Raw genomic sequence first — 16,743 nt, 5'->3', positions numbered from 1 at the left:
GAATAGAAAGACAGAGAGGGATGCTGAGAATGGTGGATAGAAAAGATTTTTCATATAAAAGTGATAAAATTATATTTGGTTGAGAATAGACTGAGATGTTACTAAGCTCCACTTTCATCAATACTGAAAGGAAGTCAAAAGGTTAATACATAAAAATCTTTCAACATCTAACGATAAGAAAATATTAGTTAGAGATTGTAGCTAAACACTGATGAACTGAAAAATCTAACAGTTTAAGATTGTTTTCTGTCAGGATTAGAGATCAGGGTGAGAAAGAATGGAAGGGGTGGTTAATTTTTCTTTTTGAAAAATCATCTGTGAATTTCATATTTTCATGTAAATTATTTTAAAAGAAATTAAACAGAAAAACTGTGAATTTCATATTTTGATGCAAATTATTTTAAAAGAAATTAAACAGAAAAACTTTCTGATAATATTAGAGATTATCAGGTTATGGTAAAAGTTTCCACATCATGGATATACATTTGAGAGAGAGAGAGAGAGAGAGAGAGAGAACAAAAGAAACCTTTTTTGTGTTATTAATTTTTTTGTCACATAGATTTCACTGTGAGTATTGTCTCTGGGAATTTGTTCTCCCACTTTTTATTTTTAGCTTGGACTTTTTAAAGATTGCTTGTATTTTTAGATACATGCTTAGATTTTGAAAATCTGTCTGCTTATTGTAGTTCTTATAAAGGATCCAAAATTATTTATCACTTCATTTTATTTCTTGGTTGGTGCAAAGATTATTTTCATTATACCATTTATTTCACTTGATTAAAGTAAGCTTTATCCATGCTAATTTTCATTACCTTCTGAGACTTAAACAGGGATGAGATCATGCTGCATTGGTTCTTATTATAATAAGTCTAAATTATATATCCATTCTCTTCCACAGTAATTTATTGAAAGGGACACACACACACACATACGCACACACACACACACACACACACACAGTAGATGAGTTGTGTGTGTGTGCATCTACGCGCATACATATATTTATTTTTCCTTGAAACATTAATAAATGTGTTTCCCAGAGAAGCCATGGTTAAGATTGAGTCCATTCATCAAAGTAGTATAGATTTATGTCTGTTAAATAATTCAAGGAATTATATTATAAAGATACGTATGTTGTATATACACATACAATATACACACCCATGATTGTTTTGATTACATGGCAACTTTAGTAATTAATTCATTTAATAAAATATCATTCAGTGCCGAAGATACATAATTCAATAATGCTTTCTCTGGAATTATTATGTTTATGCTCATAAACCAATTTGAAGACAAGTTTTATTAAGCCTATTTGAAAGTTAAAAAGTATATTTCTCTATTTTAAATGTATGAGAGATATTCTTTCATACTTTTTTACTCATTTCCAAGACTAGTCTGTTGACCTCAAATATCCTAGTTTGTCAAGCAAACTGGCATTACTTTAATTAATATCCCGCAAGGATGTTTATCATGTAGGGATAGCAGCAGGAGGGGAACCAGAAAGGAGAGAGATTGTCATGTATACACTGGCCAAAGGAAAGTTGAGCCTGTCAGCCCTCTTAAGTTTCACCTTTCCTTAAGTTTCACCTTTCCTTAAGACATTTATTTGCATGCTCCTTATTTTTATCTTACAGTTGATGGAGCTTTAATTATGTGGTACACTCTCCATTTTCCTATCAATTCCAACTTACAGTTGTTTCAGATTCACTCCCAGGTGTCAGACTGAATCACCTGTTTTCTCTGCTAATGTTTAGAGCAGAGAAATATTTCTTAGTTTGGTTATCGACAAGTACAAAGACATGAATTTGAGGAGGAGAGAGGTAATTGCCATTCTGTATCACATGTGGAAAGTTATATTCAGAAGTAAAAATCTAAAAAGTAATATTGCAAAGACTTCTTAGGGACTGAGCAAAACATATGGCTCCGTAAATAAATGTACTTTGAGACTTACTGACAACCTCACACAGCACTGGAATTTTCATTATTAAAGATTTCAATTTAATCTGATGTCGTTTTGCCTTTTTTTAGAAATCAAGATTCAATATTCCAGGTCACTTGTTCAAACAAAAAACTTTTCTCATTAGGACCTTTGAACTTGAATATTTTTCTAAAAAGCTGCATATTTTGTATTAGAAATTGACAGCTCAATGTAAGAGGCTTTGGAGGAAAGACAAAGTAAGAGATGTCACAGGGGTGACTTCCTCAGGAACAACAAAAGAGATGCCAGAAAATAACTGAGAGGGGGGAAAAGGACAAAGTCAGGTTTGGAGCTTGGCAACAAATAGTTGCTGTTTTGTTTTAATAAAAAACAATGAGGTTCAAAGAGATATAATTTGTCTTTTTCCTTTGTTCCCTGCCCTTGTTTCTATTCATTTACATAAGAACTCGCTTTTCCAGAGTTGAGATTAAAAACAAAAAAAAAACAAAAAAGAAAAGAAACACATATATGAATCAATAAAATAATTTAACATTAGTTTAATTCTTTTATTTGCTGTGTGGGTAATCTTATTGTAACTTCTCTATGCTGCATAATAATCTCAAATAATACTTGCTGTAAGAAAAATGACACAATTATGCACGTTTATAAACATTCCATTGTATAATGTTTAAAAGATGTTTCTTAATGAGCTTAACAGGAAGAAATTAAAAACAAGATAAAGCTCCTTGGAGGAAATTGCAGCGTAGTTAAGGAAATTATGCAATGCTAAATGGGCATTTAGGAGAGAGGAGAGGAGAGCTGAAAGTCACACCAGAGATTGACAAAGGATTGAGGCTTTGGAACTGAAGACTCTCACCGGAGAAAAGACAGAAACCTAAATTTGTGAGCCCTGGAGACATGATCACCAAGTTAGCTTTGGGCGTTTAATTTAAATTAGAGCAAAACATCTGCTGAACAATGTCTTAGTTTCCTGTTTGTGCCATTGAGAAAAGGACAAGACAAAGCTTACAGAGAAGTTGCCATTGATCCCCAGACTAGGGAAACCATGCTGGTGTAGTTCTTTGAAATTGTCTCCAAGTTGATTGGCATCAATGAACACACACTATTGCAATGTGTAGAGACATAAAAAGCATATAGGCTTCAGGGAGGTTAACATAACTTTAGTCATTCATGAACGTATTGCATTCTATCAAGTACTCAATCTCTTTGCAATGTGTCTCCAAGTAGGCATAGTAAAAACTCTGCAAAAGCAGTCTGAGTCTGAATATATTTGCACAGCTAGTTTTATATCTATTTATCTATACCTATACCTACCCAGAGGTATTTTCCAAGTTTGTTCCAGAGGAAACCATAATACAGAGGGAATCCCGTTACGCAAATTACCAAGTAGTTTAGTTTAGTTCAGTTTAAGGCACTTTCCACTGGAGAGTCCCTCATGGGTTTTTTTGTTTAATTTCCACACAACGCTCTTTCTCTTAGGGAATTACATATTTCATCACACTTGCAGAATTGTATATTTCCTTAGTTATGTCACTTTAAACATTGAGCCAAGCTGAGATCATACATGTCTGTTTTCACTTATATATCATGTTTGCACCTCATTTCACGAACTACTAGATATTTTAAACCCAGTATCCTTCAATATAGAATGTTCAAATCAAATTGAAATCCCCGTGTCTTTCTTCACAAGCTTCTCTGGTAGAAAGCTAGAAAGTATTTTTTGCTCTCCCCTCGCCCTCAAACTCTTTATCGATCTAATTATTAATTCCTGGGTATCACCCCCTTAAATATTTCTCAAATCCCTACTCTCCTCAGCATTAGTTCAGACTCTCATCAACACTTGCTCTTCTGATCCAAGCAGTGTGCTTTATTGCTGCCAAAATAATTAGTCAAAATGCAGAACTGTGCCTGGTGATCTCCTAAACAATGCGCCCTTAGATAATATATGTGGCATTTTGTTTTTGTATCCAACCCTTTTCATAAAGCTAACACTGCCTATCCTTCCATTCTCATGGTTCACAACCCCTGCTTCAAAGCCCGGGGTCCAGCCATAGCAAATCACACACATTTCCTTGAATGTCACCTTTGTTCCACCCTAACAAAATTGCTCTCCCCTCAATGCCCCTTGTTTTCCTGCCTAGAAAACTCTTAAATAATATTCTCTTTCTTTCCCGATCTCCTTACATCTGAAGAGTTAATGATCATTTTATGATTTGTGTTCTAATTGACAAGTATTGTATAAATGTTATTGCATCATTCTCCATTATATGTGTGTACACATATTAGGTTGGTGCAAAAGTAACTGTGGTTTAAAAGGTTAAAAATAATCTCAAAAACAGCAATTACTTTTGCACCAAACTAATATGTATACACATGTATGTGTATATATGTATATATACATGTGTGTATATATACTTACATTTATGCATATATCTATGTGTATATATTTATACACAAAACCAACATCTACATACAGAAACAAAGAGTGAGAGACAATATATGAGAGAAACTGCAAACTACACTATAAAAAATTAAAGGTGTATGTATGGGTGTTTGAGAGAAAGAGAGAGAGAGAGAGAGAGAGAGAGAGAGAGATTGCGTCTGCATAACCTTTCAAAATGCAAATCATTTGTAGATTTGTCCTGTATTTTATATCTCACTTTAACATTATTAGTTTATTATCATTTCCTAGCCTAGTTCCTACCACATTGTAGGGCTTCAGTCAGTGTTTAATAAATCAAGGAATGCTTTAATCACATTATTTCTTTGTAATTCTCACTAATTATAGGCATTGGAACCATGGTGAAAATCCCACAAATATTTGAGAGTATTTTGGTGGTCACAGAAAAATCACAGCTATATCTAACAGTGCTTTTGAAAATAAGGATATTCTTTTCTATGGATAATAAAAGAAGGGGAAAAGAGACATTTTTAATTCCCTTCTTTCTCACACTAAAGCATCTTCCTTGGGAAATACCTGACTCTCTCTCTAGCTGAAATGTACTTGATAATTTTGAATTATGCAGATCAGCCTGGGGCCTACATTATCTTGGAATCCCCAGCAGAGGAGAGGTTGACTCTATTTACAGAGTGAAAATCAGCACTTATTAAATTAAATCTCTCTTGTACTAGGCAAGGATTAAAGTAGTCTCACAGCTCACTGAATGTACACGTCTTAAATCCCTGTGTATATCATATAGACATTTCATTGAAAGACCATGTATCATGCAAAGTTGTTTATCTGTCCAAATTTGTTTACTTAACTGATCCCAGCAAAGGAGCCAGTCAAGCTGGGTCCTTACATATTGAAAAAGCACCAACCAGCAAAGGTTTGATTTTTCTGTGTTTGTATTAAAATGGACAGACATTTTAAGAATTCAGTATGCCCTACCTGAAGTTGGAAGTGAATTAAGAAATTGACTAAATGTGGGATACACTGTTAAAGACAAAAAGAGCCTTTGCTATACGGATTTCTTTCTTGGTATAGGAGTTAAAAGCACAGACTTTTGAGCCAAAGAAACTGGGTCCCCAACTTCTTATTTATTTCCTGGCAGACTTAAGTTTGTTTCAGGTTTTTATTTTTAATCAACAAAAAATTATCTACCTCATACAGATTTTGTGAAGATTAAATATGTTAATATTTATACAGAGGGTGCCAAAAATGTATACGCATTTTAAGAAAGGAAAAAAAAAAAACTATTAACATTGTAATACTCAATATATACGAATAACAAAAGATGAATACAAGTCCTGTGTATACATTTTTGGGCACCCTCAGTATTTCATTCTATAGTGTTTAATGTATACTGTAAAACTGTGCCTATCACTATTATTTTTATCCTGCTGCTTTTTTTTTTTAATTTAGGCAAATGAGAAAATCCATATTTATGTATTTCAATGGGTTAAGTCAGTAGCCAATCAAGGTAATTCAGATAAAAGAAACAAACATAGATATGAAATATCTTTTAGGCTCTGATTGATTCTAGAATTGTTTACTATTGATTATGAATTGGCTGTAGGTGTGCGTAATCTTTAGTGATAATTTGGTGCAAAATAGAAAGAGATGGTATCAAAATACTCAGAAAATTAGGGTCCAATTAAATTTATTTGCACAACCAAAATTTCCCATCACCTATTATTTACCTTAATATAAACTTTCCTACAAGTAACTAATTCTGTATTAATTTTCAGAACTAATAATGGAAGGGTGAAGAACTGATTTTTTTCTACTATTTTCACCAATTTAAAAAAATGTAGTAGATAGCAATACATTCACTCTTTTGAGTGTGCTTGGGATAGATCTGGAAGCTTATATATCAAATTCTCATACATTTGATATTGATTACCTATATACAATGTATCCTGAAACATCTTAAGAAGATCAAACATGAACGCAAACATGATCATCACTTAACCATATGATATTGGCCAGCAAGGAGCCTGAGCAATCATATATTTTGTGTGCAGTTTATATATTTTTGTCCCTCACCAAGCCTCAGCTCAACTGACATTACATATATGTACTTGTTATTGGTCCCTGTCTCCTACTTGTCCACCTAAGTTGTGTCCAAATATGTCTGTGACAAAGCTAACAGACCAAGGACATGGTTTTAGGAAAGTTGGGTTTCTCAGGAGCCCATACTGTTAAAATGAAGGAAAAAATAATCTACTCTCTTTGTCTTTTGTCTCTGTGACAGGATGTGTGGGAAAGCAGCTAAATGTGAATAAAGGTCTGTGATCTTCTTGAACTATGCTCTAGAATTGGCTCATTTGTGCACTGGAACTTTCTCACCGAGTCTGCTCTGCTTACTTTTCTTCCTTCTTCTTGAGTCCTAGTGAAATGTTGCTCCAACCAAGAACTAGAAGCAAGTCCTAGGCACCACCTGGTTGGCTGAGACCTTAACCATCTGCATAACTGCTTTTGTAAACTCTTTCTCTAGACCTGGACTTCCTTTGTGTTCTCTCTTTTTTTTTTTTTCTTTTTTTCTTTCTTCTTTTTTTTTTAATCCACAGATGAGCTATCCCTTAATCACCGACTCTGACCTGGTTAAAAGTAAGTATCATACTATTTTCTCAGAGATGCTTTAAAAAACGGGAGGTGGGGCATTTGGGCACAAATCCTGTTGTTATCCAGTGGGTTTTGCCAACTCCTACAACGATGAGGTTCCAGTAATTTAATGTTTGTATAGACTTTTCCCATGGAGTCTATTTTGTTTCTCTGATTTTAGGGAAAGAAAGAAGCAAATGAGGGGAATGAGACTAAAATATTCAAATGGGAATACCAGGAGGTTAAAGATGAGGAAATATAACATTTTTCTACATTAGCACAGTGAAACATGTCAAAATTCAAGGACCATTGAATGTTTGACTGGTTGGAGAACAGGGAAATTTGCTCTAGTGTCTTCATTTATAGAAGCATTTATTTCTTTGTATGTGGTAAGTGCATTCATTTTGTTGTGGTTGCCAGGGTTATAGGTCTCTCCAGACTTAAGGTATTTGGTTGGACATAAAAGAATTACGATGTAGCATCAGAACAAGGAAACAATAAGATCAGAAACATTAGACACACACCTTCAAAAGGAAAAGAGAAGGGGGGGAAGTCTATGTATGGAACCTATTAAACGTTACAATTACTATTGAAGACATTTTATATACTCAACCTGATTTCTTAATTGCAACACTGTGAGTATTGGATATGCAACAACTGAGGCCTAGAGAAGCTGAATTGCCTAATTTTACTCATTTCAGTCTTTGAAATTATTGAGGCTTCCTTAGAGAAGGCTCCCCTGTGCATCCTTCTTAAAATAGCATCCCTACCCTTCTCTAGTCCTTTATCCTTCTTTATGTTCTTCACATCACTTACCACACTACCTGACATTAAACTGTACACTCATGTGGCTATCGCTTTTTTGTCTACACCTTTAAGCAGTAGCTCAGGCTCCTTGCTGGCCAATGTAGCCTAATTCCTGCTTAGAGCCTGCGATGTGGGAGACTCTCATAAATTCTTTACTGGCCCACTCCTCACCCAGAATATCTTCTAACTACTATCAGATATTCCTTTTGTATGTTATTTTCTTGTGCATTTCAGCTTCTTCGTGTGCAGGCTTTATTTCTTCCATCTTCTTCCTGCCTATTTTTTATTGCTCGAATTGTTATCCTCAAGCTTCTTCTAAAACAATAATAATTTCTACTTAAATGTCCTGGGAAAGATCATCCACAATTAACCTCTATTATGTCAATCCCAACAGCTGCTATCCAGTGCTCATTACTGGACTTCTTCAAAGCAATTATCACTTTTTTTCCCCTTTCTATCCCTTGTTATTCTGTTTTTCTTAGAATTATCAAATTACAAAAATATATTAAAAAATAGAAAATACAGGTAAGCAAACATTATAGTCACCTATTGTTTCATCACCAAAAATAACCCTGTCACTTTGAAGCATGTTCTTCTTTTCCTGTGCAGAATATGCCCTTTCATAAATTGGCAACTTTGCTAATTTCCAACTTCATGACCTCTCTTTTCCTGTTCTTATGTCTTACGGTAGTTGTAATAGTTTTAAGAAAGGATTTAGGTTAAGCGACAGGTTCTCCCAAAATAGCTTCCCCTGTAAAGGATGAATCATTCCCCTTTTCCTCCCCATTTTGGATGAGTGCTGCCCCTCTGTACACCCATTGCACTCTGCATAGTTTCATTACCACACTTATCATTTCATAGTGAAATATCTTGCTAGACATTAAGCCGTTGATAATCAGAAATCAAGACTTATTAATCATCATGTGCTTAACTGGAAATACAGTGCTGGAAGGTAAGCACCAGATTTTGTCCTTCACTTATTGCTTTTAAAATTAAATTAAAGCTCTTTAAATAGCCCAGGATTCTGAAACAATTTCAACAGAGATATCTTTTTGAGTGAAAAATACAATTTCCATCTAGAGCAAAAAAGCAGAAAATAATTTTGGGACTCAGTTTTTCAGGTGTACCCCAACCTTCTAATCTGTTGCCTTTCTGTTAGATTCATTCTGCTGCATGTTATATGAATAGTCACATATTTATACACCTCTAAAACCACAAGATCATAATGATCACTTCGATCAGGCACTTGGTTATGTGTTGGTTAATACCACTGACAATTTACTGTTGTCAATGTTACTGTGAGTGTAGGGCTCTCTGATCTAATCTCCCACCACCTCTGTGTTATTTAGTATGATTCAGCCACACTGGTCTTTAGAACTTGACATACATCATTCAGTTTCTAACCTCAGGATTTCTCACATTATTCCCTCTAATTAGAAGATATCCCCCATCTCTGTATATGACTGGATCTAATTCACCTTGAAGTGTTCTTACAAAATATCACCTCCTGAATGAGACCTTTCCTTATCCTACCCCTGTCACACACATATTCCTCTTTTTCATCCAAGACCTGGTACGTATACAGTGCTTTTCCTTAGGTATGATCTGCCTCCCCTGCTTTAACGAAAAGTCCTAGGAACAAAAAAGCAGTGTTTTTTGTTTTTTGGGGGGCAAAATTCATATATCTAATTTCTAAAATATTGTCTGGTGCAATAGTATTCTCAATAAATATTTTTAGATAAATGAATATATGATTTCACTTGAACAGATCCTCATGTAACACATCAAAATTTCTCAGCCTCGGCACTGTTGATATTTTGAGCCCAGTAATTCTTTGTCATGTGAATTGCCAGGATATTTAGCAGCATCCCTGGCTTACACTCACCAGGTGCCAGTAGCACCCACCAATGCAGACAAACAAAAATGTCTCAAGAACTTGTGAAATGTTTTCTGGGGCCAAAACTCCCTGACTGAGAAATACTGCTACAGACCCACACAATAAACTAAGCTAAACAATGAAAGAAGATGTCTGCATTTTCGTGTGTCCCTATGCCTTCCACATGACTGAGAATGTTATCCTCCACAGATGTAGCATATTGGGAAATGTTGAATTTGGAACAGCCAATCTGTGTGGACGTTCTGACCCTACTTTTATAATATTTAATTAGTAATAATAATAATAATAGTGCTACAGCAGCACTTGCACAAATCGACATTATTGAGCACAAAAATACACAAGTGGCAGTCACTGAGTCACATACTTCACAGGCATTGAATTGTTTAATTTGATACCACTCCATGGAGTATGAATTGCTATCTAGTTTTACTGAATGGCACTGAAAAATAGAGAGGTCAGTTGAATTGACCAAGGTGGATACACTATTAAGAAGACAGCTCTAGGACTCATGCAGGATGACTCCTAATCTGTCCCATTTGACAGCCACTAGCCAAGCCACCAACCCTCACATAGCTATTGATTGGAAATGAGACTTGATGTAACTGGAAAACACTTGATGTAAGTAGGTATTCCAAAGAATTAATAAATAAAAAAAAGATGATGTAAACTATCTGGATAAGTTTTATATCAATGATATGTTTAAAGGATAACATTGGGTTAAATAAAACATATGATTAAATAAGTGTCCCTGATTCTATTAATTTTTTAAATATGGCTGATAGAAACTTTAAAATTACATATGTGGCACACATTTTTGGTTGCGTTGTATTTCTATACAGCAGAAACTACTTTCTGTTTATCGTTTCCACTCTGAACCTTCTTTACTTCTTCTGTATGTTGGGTATAATAATAATAGCAATGAGTCTACACAGGCTTGTTGTGAGATTTCAGTGATATTCCATATGAAGGTCTTCATAAACAGTGGAACTCTCTCCACATCTTGACTATTTAATGCAATGATATTAAAAATTTTAAATTAGTTTTCCAGCTGTTATAAAGGATTGTTACTGGTTTTCTTTTCCCTGCCAATGTTAAATGTAACCTGGAGCTGCAAACTGATTACTTGAAATAACATTAAGCAAAACACACAGAGTTGAACCAAACAGCACAATAGCAGACATGAGGGTCATGTCCCATAAATAGCTAACAAAAGAATCATCACAAATACATAAGCATATGATTAGTCTGCTCAAGAAAATTCTATTTGAATTTCATGATATTTCCACACACATGATTTTAACAAGTCAATTCAAATCATGCACTATCAATAATCAAAGTTAGATAAAAAAATAGCACAAAAAGAGGTAAAATGCACTTAAAGAGTCAAAATAATACAGTGAATTCTCAGACCATAATTCTTTCTGTGCAATGGTCTTTAGTATGAAGATATAAACGTCTCAAAAAGCTGTATTTAAATACTTTATGACAAAAGTACTTTATGGTAAAAAACACCTAAAATAGGGAGATAACTCAGAAGTTAATACACAGCAAGCCCTAAAAATTAAGTACGTAGATTATATGAGAGTCGACATTTTATGCCAAATTCATGAAGTTTCACAACATGAAATTCCAACTTGAACGCTAGGATCATTTAGATCAACAGTAAATGGTTACATCTTGGGAATATCCATTGAGACCTGATAGAATCCTGTCCAGTTGCATGTCTATCAAATTTGTATAAGAGGATAAATACATGGATTATGTGGCCAGAAGCTAATGGCTCTTAACCTATTATTGACCTATTTTGAGAATTTGAAGGTGAATTCTGTAAAACAACATAGATCTATACATAGATCAGAAATACAAAATGTTGTAGTATGATTGTCATTCCAAACAGAGATATTAAATAAAAATCTAACACAGATCTGATTAGTTTGTGAAGTTCTCCCTACGTAGCCCTTTCTAACATGTCAAATTAGAGTTTTTTATTGAAAAGCTTTACCCTCAAGTTAAGATCCTCCTTATTAAATTCTAAGTGGAAATAAACACATTCATTGTAGAATTATGACTTACTTTGTTTTCCAATAAAACATTATTTCCTTTTGCTAACTGAAAAACATACTTTTAGGTTATAATCGTAGATGCCGAATATATGCAGGGATTTTGTGATCATAGATCTTCCTGTCTCTGAATGAAATATGTCTGAAATATTTAATTTTTAACATTTCAATTAACAGTGAATTCATCAGCATTTCCCGCTTTTTTTTTTCTTTTCCATTTTTGTAGCACATTTTTCAATGTGTTTTATATTCAGTGATTGACAACTTTTTTTTTTTCCTGTTATTTTTTTACTCTAAAGCTTTTGCCCTGAAGAAAGAACACTAAAGGCAGCTTACTCTGTGGGAAGCGAGGTGGATTGTCATTGACATCTGTCAGCGTGATGTTCACCGTCGTGGTCCCCGACAAGCCTCCCATCTGGCCGCCCATGTCTTTAGCCTGGATCACCACTTGATATTGCTCCCTGTTCTCTCTGTTCATGTTTGGTAACGCAGTCCTGATGATACCTTGAAGAAAATACAAAAAAGCATTTGTTATCTTCATTAAAATCTCAATTAATAGTTGATTAAGCCCACAACATGCTTATCTACACTAGGGGCTTCTGAACGGCAAAATATGTTTTTGCTATTAAGTTTTACTGTCTAGAAGTTGTAAAGGTGATTCAATGTAAATATTTTACAATGTGTGGTGTTATTCTATTTCCTAAAGAATTCCATGTGTGCTGTACAGTGACATAAACCTGTATTAAAAACATACAAACAGGTATATGTCCATGAGCTGACTCAATCATGAAACTTTGAGATCTGAAATAAATCCTAAGTGTGGTATCCTCATGCTTCTGGGAGTATTATGGCTAAGGTTGTATTCTTATTTTCCCAACTTTCTTCAACTTACAAAGATCATACAAACTGTTAAATTAACAGCGATTTATGGTTCCTGACCTGTTTCTGGCTCCACAGAGAAATACGGCTGTCCTTGAAGGATGCTGTAAATGACTCTGGCGCTGTTCCCGTAGGAAGGGTCATCGGCATCTGTAGCTGTGACTTGCACCACAGAAGTACCTGAAGTATCCAAATTCAGCTTAGTTCTGCACAGCACCAGAAGGAGGAGCAAAAGCACTGGTTTTCATGGAAGACTTGAATGATTTTTGGCTTTAATAATGACCTCTTAAAGAAACATTTATATATAATTTAGGTGAAAATCATATATATATATATATATATATACACACATATATATATATATATATACACACACATATATATACATATATATACACAAACACATATATATATATAATTTATATATATGTATAGTGTTATTACAGGTAAATGCTGAATTCAACTACATATTTATTTAGCAAACAGGTGTATTTTTATGCATACAATAGATAATGTTACCGCATATCAGATTATAATAAATGTAGTCAATTTACAAATGCTTAGGTTTTACATTTAAATTTATTTTCACATAATTGATTTGTTTCATATAAAGGTCATATCTAATCACAAAGGAGTAAGTATGCTTCTCTTTCCCCTATCCACTAATTAACTATAAAATAATTAACATCTGCTCTAGAATACAATTTTATGAATAGATTAAAATTTAAATTTAGAAACATTCCAAGATGAACCCATGTTCCATGAACTAATAAAAGCTATTTAATAAAGTTCAAGATATTTAAAAGGGCTTTATAATAAGGCAATTGTGAAAAGTCCTTGGGATTTAGTGAAGTAAATATTAAATAATCCCAGAACAATGCTTTTGAGAAATGCAGAGTTGAAAATTTATTATCACAACTGTTACAAGAGGGAAAAAAGTATCACAATTGTTCCATTGGTTTATACAACTTCTCCCACATTTAAGAAATGAATCTATTCTACTAAATCCAAATATATAGCTCTAAAAATATTCTCATTGTTTTTGATGTTTAGTTTTTTAATCCTCTATTTAATAATAATAAAAGGCTTAAATCTCTTTACCTACAAATATAATTTCTACTTATTTATGAAGATGAGGGAAATTTCATTTTCTTGAATTTTATACTTCTAGTACGTTCATGTCTTTGGTCTTAGAGGTTTACACTTAAACTAAATGTAATTTTATATCTGCACGTGAATTTTCAACTGATATATTTGAATAAAAGATTTATATCAGCAGACTTTTATATATAATGGTTATAATGAAAGGTTTTAAAAAATAATTAATATTAAACAATTGGATAATCTCATCAATGCTATCATTCATATTATCACAATAATCCATAAAAATTCTAGGCAAATGACTAGAGTATATTTGCAAATACTAAATGTACCGTGTTCTAAATGTACTTATAATGCCTTTGAGTTCAGAATTTCACACAGTTGTTATCCAAATCCATGTGACAGAAATATATATATATTTTCATAGTTTTCTATTGAAGTTCAATGGTATTTTCTTGGATTTTTGAGGAAAGTGTCTACTTATTTGTATTGTAAAATTTACAAATCAATAGGAAGTAAAAAATGCATTCTTTTATTTTGAACTCATATCCTAAATGAGGAAATTGAATATGTATTCTGAGTAGGGAATCAAAGGTGATTTCAATCAATTGATCATAATATTTTAAGAATTTCTTGATTTTTAAAAAAATATTTTTTGAACCCCGTCATAAATGCTGTAATGAACTTACCTACAACAGACATTTCAGGAACACTAGCTGTATAAATTTCCTCTGGGAATGTTGGCTCATTGTCATTGATGTCATGGATTTTGATCACAAACTCAGACTCTGGTTCTACTGGCCTCAAAGTTCTTCTGTTAATAGCTTGTGCACGTAGAGTATAAAAGGCCTTTTCTTCCCTATCAATTCTTCTTGTGGCATGAATATCACCTGTTTTTTCGTCAATAATAAAAAGAGTACCAGCTCCATCTCCAGATAAAATATATTTGAGTGATCCATCTCCTTTATCTTGGTCTGAATGAAGCTAAGGGGAATAAAAAAAAGAGAATATCCAGGATAATGTCTGAAGGTACCTAATGCTGAAAGAATTCAAAGAAGATCTCTCATGTCCCATCACTGAATAAATGGGGTCAGTTATCTTAGTTCTTGAAATGAGAGTTGAATAAATATGATCACACGCATATAGTATATACTTTAAACAATAGGGCTTGCCTTTCATATACCAGGGTGATTTTTATTCTAAATGGAAAAAAAAGTAATAAAAATAAATCACACACATTTCCCCTCTTTGCTTTGCTTGGTAAATAACCACTTTCATAGGCAAATAACTCCTGACCAAGACAGAAGTCATCAGTCTTGATATGCTGGTGTAAACATTGCCTCTCTCATCTCTTTCTGTGAGTGGAAAATTCTTTTACTCTCGTATTATGCAGGACATTCATCTCCTGTAAATGTATTATTAATTATTGCATTTCCATTTGGGGGATTAGTGATATCTTAAGAACTGTAAGACAGGCAAAGTTGTATGAAACACAGCTCCTATGTTAGAAATACCTTGTATCATTTGGGATTCATACAAGACACTGACTGCCTGCAAATACCTGTGGGTCTCAGAACAAAAGTACACATAGATGTCTACATAACACTTGTCTATATATTTTGAAATTATAAATCAAGTTAGTGAACTATAAAATAAATTGTTCTATTTTGTCAGAACTATGTTCTTAAGGACCTCAGACAACAAGTTGGGTGCAGACACAGGCAGTGCGAGGCAAGCCTTTTTCTGCCCCCTTGCCTATGGCCACACACTAACCTTCCAGAATCAACTCATCATGTCAAAGAGCTTTGCTTTCATTCATGTGGACATCTCGGCCCAGTGCACACTCTATTTCAACACAAATGATAGACAAGGAGGCCATGTGTTATGGACAAATTCCATCTGTGTTGTCTTTTACAGATGTGCACCGGGCCAACCCTCAGAGTTAGAGGTGCATGTAAATGGAGTAGTGAGTCTGGTCTTTGAGTGATGGACTTGGAAAAGAGAATTCCCTAGGGCCTAGAAGCAAGTTCAGGGATGTTTGAAAAGGGGATAATGGGTCCCAAGTACCTTGAGTATGATTTGGAAATGGATATGTGGGGGCCAGATATGACTATCCCCTGCTTCCCATGGAATTCTGTCCCTGAAGGGAGAGTCTTAGCCATAGGAGGGACAGAGCACGGCTTTGTAAAGCATAAGGTTATAAGTTTCTCTTTAATTGTACCACCCAATGAATAAACATTGCCTATGCTAAGATCACAGTTTGATTATTTCCAATAAGAGACTATGCTTTTTAAATTTATTGTTTTTTAGCAATAAGAAATAAATTAAAAAAAAAATGTGTAGATTTTCTAAATTTCTATAAAGCATTATAACTTAGAAATCATCACATAAATGTTCTTTTAAATATTTATATATGCAATGCAGTCATAAGTCAGAAAAGGCAGACTGACCTGTAGCCTTGAGATTTAAAAATTGGAGAAAATATTTTTCAATTATGCAAAAAAATTAGAGAGATACTTATCTAAATAGGATTTTTTTTTGCTCTTTAGATCACTTACATTGATACATATTTTCATCTAATTACATGTAAAATATTAAAGGGATCACTTTTTATGTAAAGTATTGTTTCTTATTTGAAAGTGTTCTTTATAGGAGTTTATGTCAATGAAACTAACTGTGAAAACATTTGTATATGGACATCAAAACTGTTTAAATTAAAGACAATATTTTAAAACACACACATATGCCTAACATATTGTATGACTGGTATTATTGGATATACAAAAGCAGGCTACTTTTTGTTTAATGGTTTGCAGTAATTAGCATTTAGACATCAAATTTGGATCAAACTCCATTTTTTTGAGTTCTGGGCAAATAACTCATCATTATAAACATAATGGATAAAGAAAACCCAAAATGGCTATGTACTTTGGAGGAAAAAATAAAGAAGCCAGGTAACAAATAGTTTTTTACTGCATTTTTAGCCATTCATTGACAACAAAGTAAGGTT

At 33.6% G+C, this 16,743-nt stretch overlaps 1 protein-coding gene across 4 annotated transcripts in view; it reads right to left on the bottom strand.

Moving 5' to 3' along the window:
• CDH10 (cadherin 10) overlaps positions 1-16,743 on the bottom strand; it is a 145,870-nt gene that overhangs the window by 37,452 nt on the left and 91,675 nt on the right. For all 4 annotated transcript variants that reach the window (XM_074329047.1, XM_074329048.1, XM_074329049.1 and 1 more), the window contains exons 3-5: positions 14,423-14,717; positions 12,693-12,812; positions 12,090-12,257 (exon numbers count right to left, since the gene is read on the bottom strand). In XM_074329047.1, coding sequence (XP_074185148.1) covers positions 12,090-12,257; positions 12,693-12,812; positions 14,423-14,717 — 583 coding nt within the window. The remainder of the gene's footprint in view (positions 1-12,089; positions 12,258-12,692; positions 12,813-14,422; positions 14,718-16,743) is intronic.

Source organism: Rhinolophus sinicus, linkage group LG03 (genome assembly GCF_036562045.2).
Source record: "Rhinolophus sinicus isolate RSC01 linkage group LG03, ASM3656204v1, whole genome shotgun sequence".
Lineage (NCBI taxonomy): Eukaryota > Metazoa > Chordata > Mammalia > Chiroptera > Rhinolophidae > Rhinolophus > Rhinolophus sinicus.
Note: the sequence above shows the minus strand (reverse complement) of the source record. Positions and strands in the feature narration are given on the sequence as shown.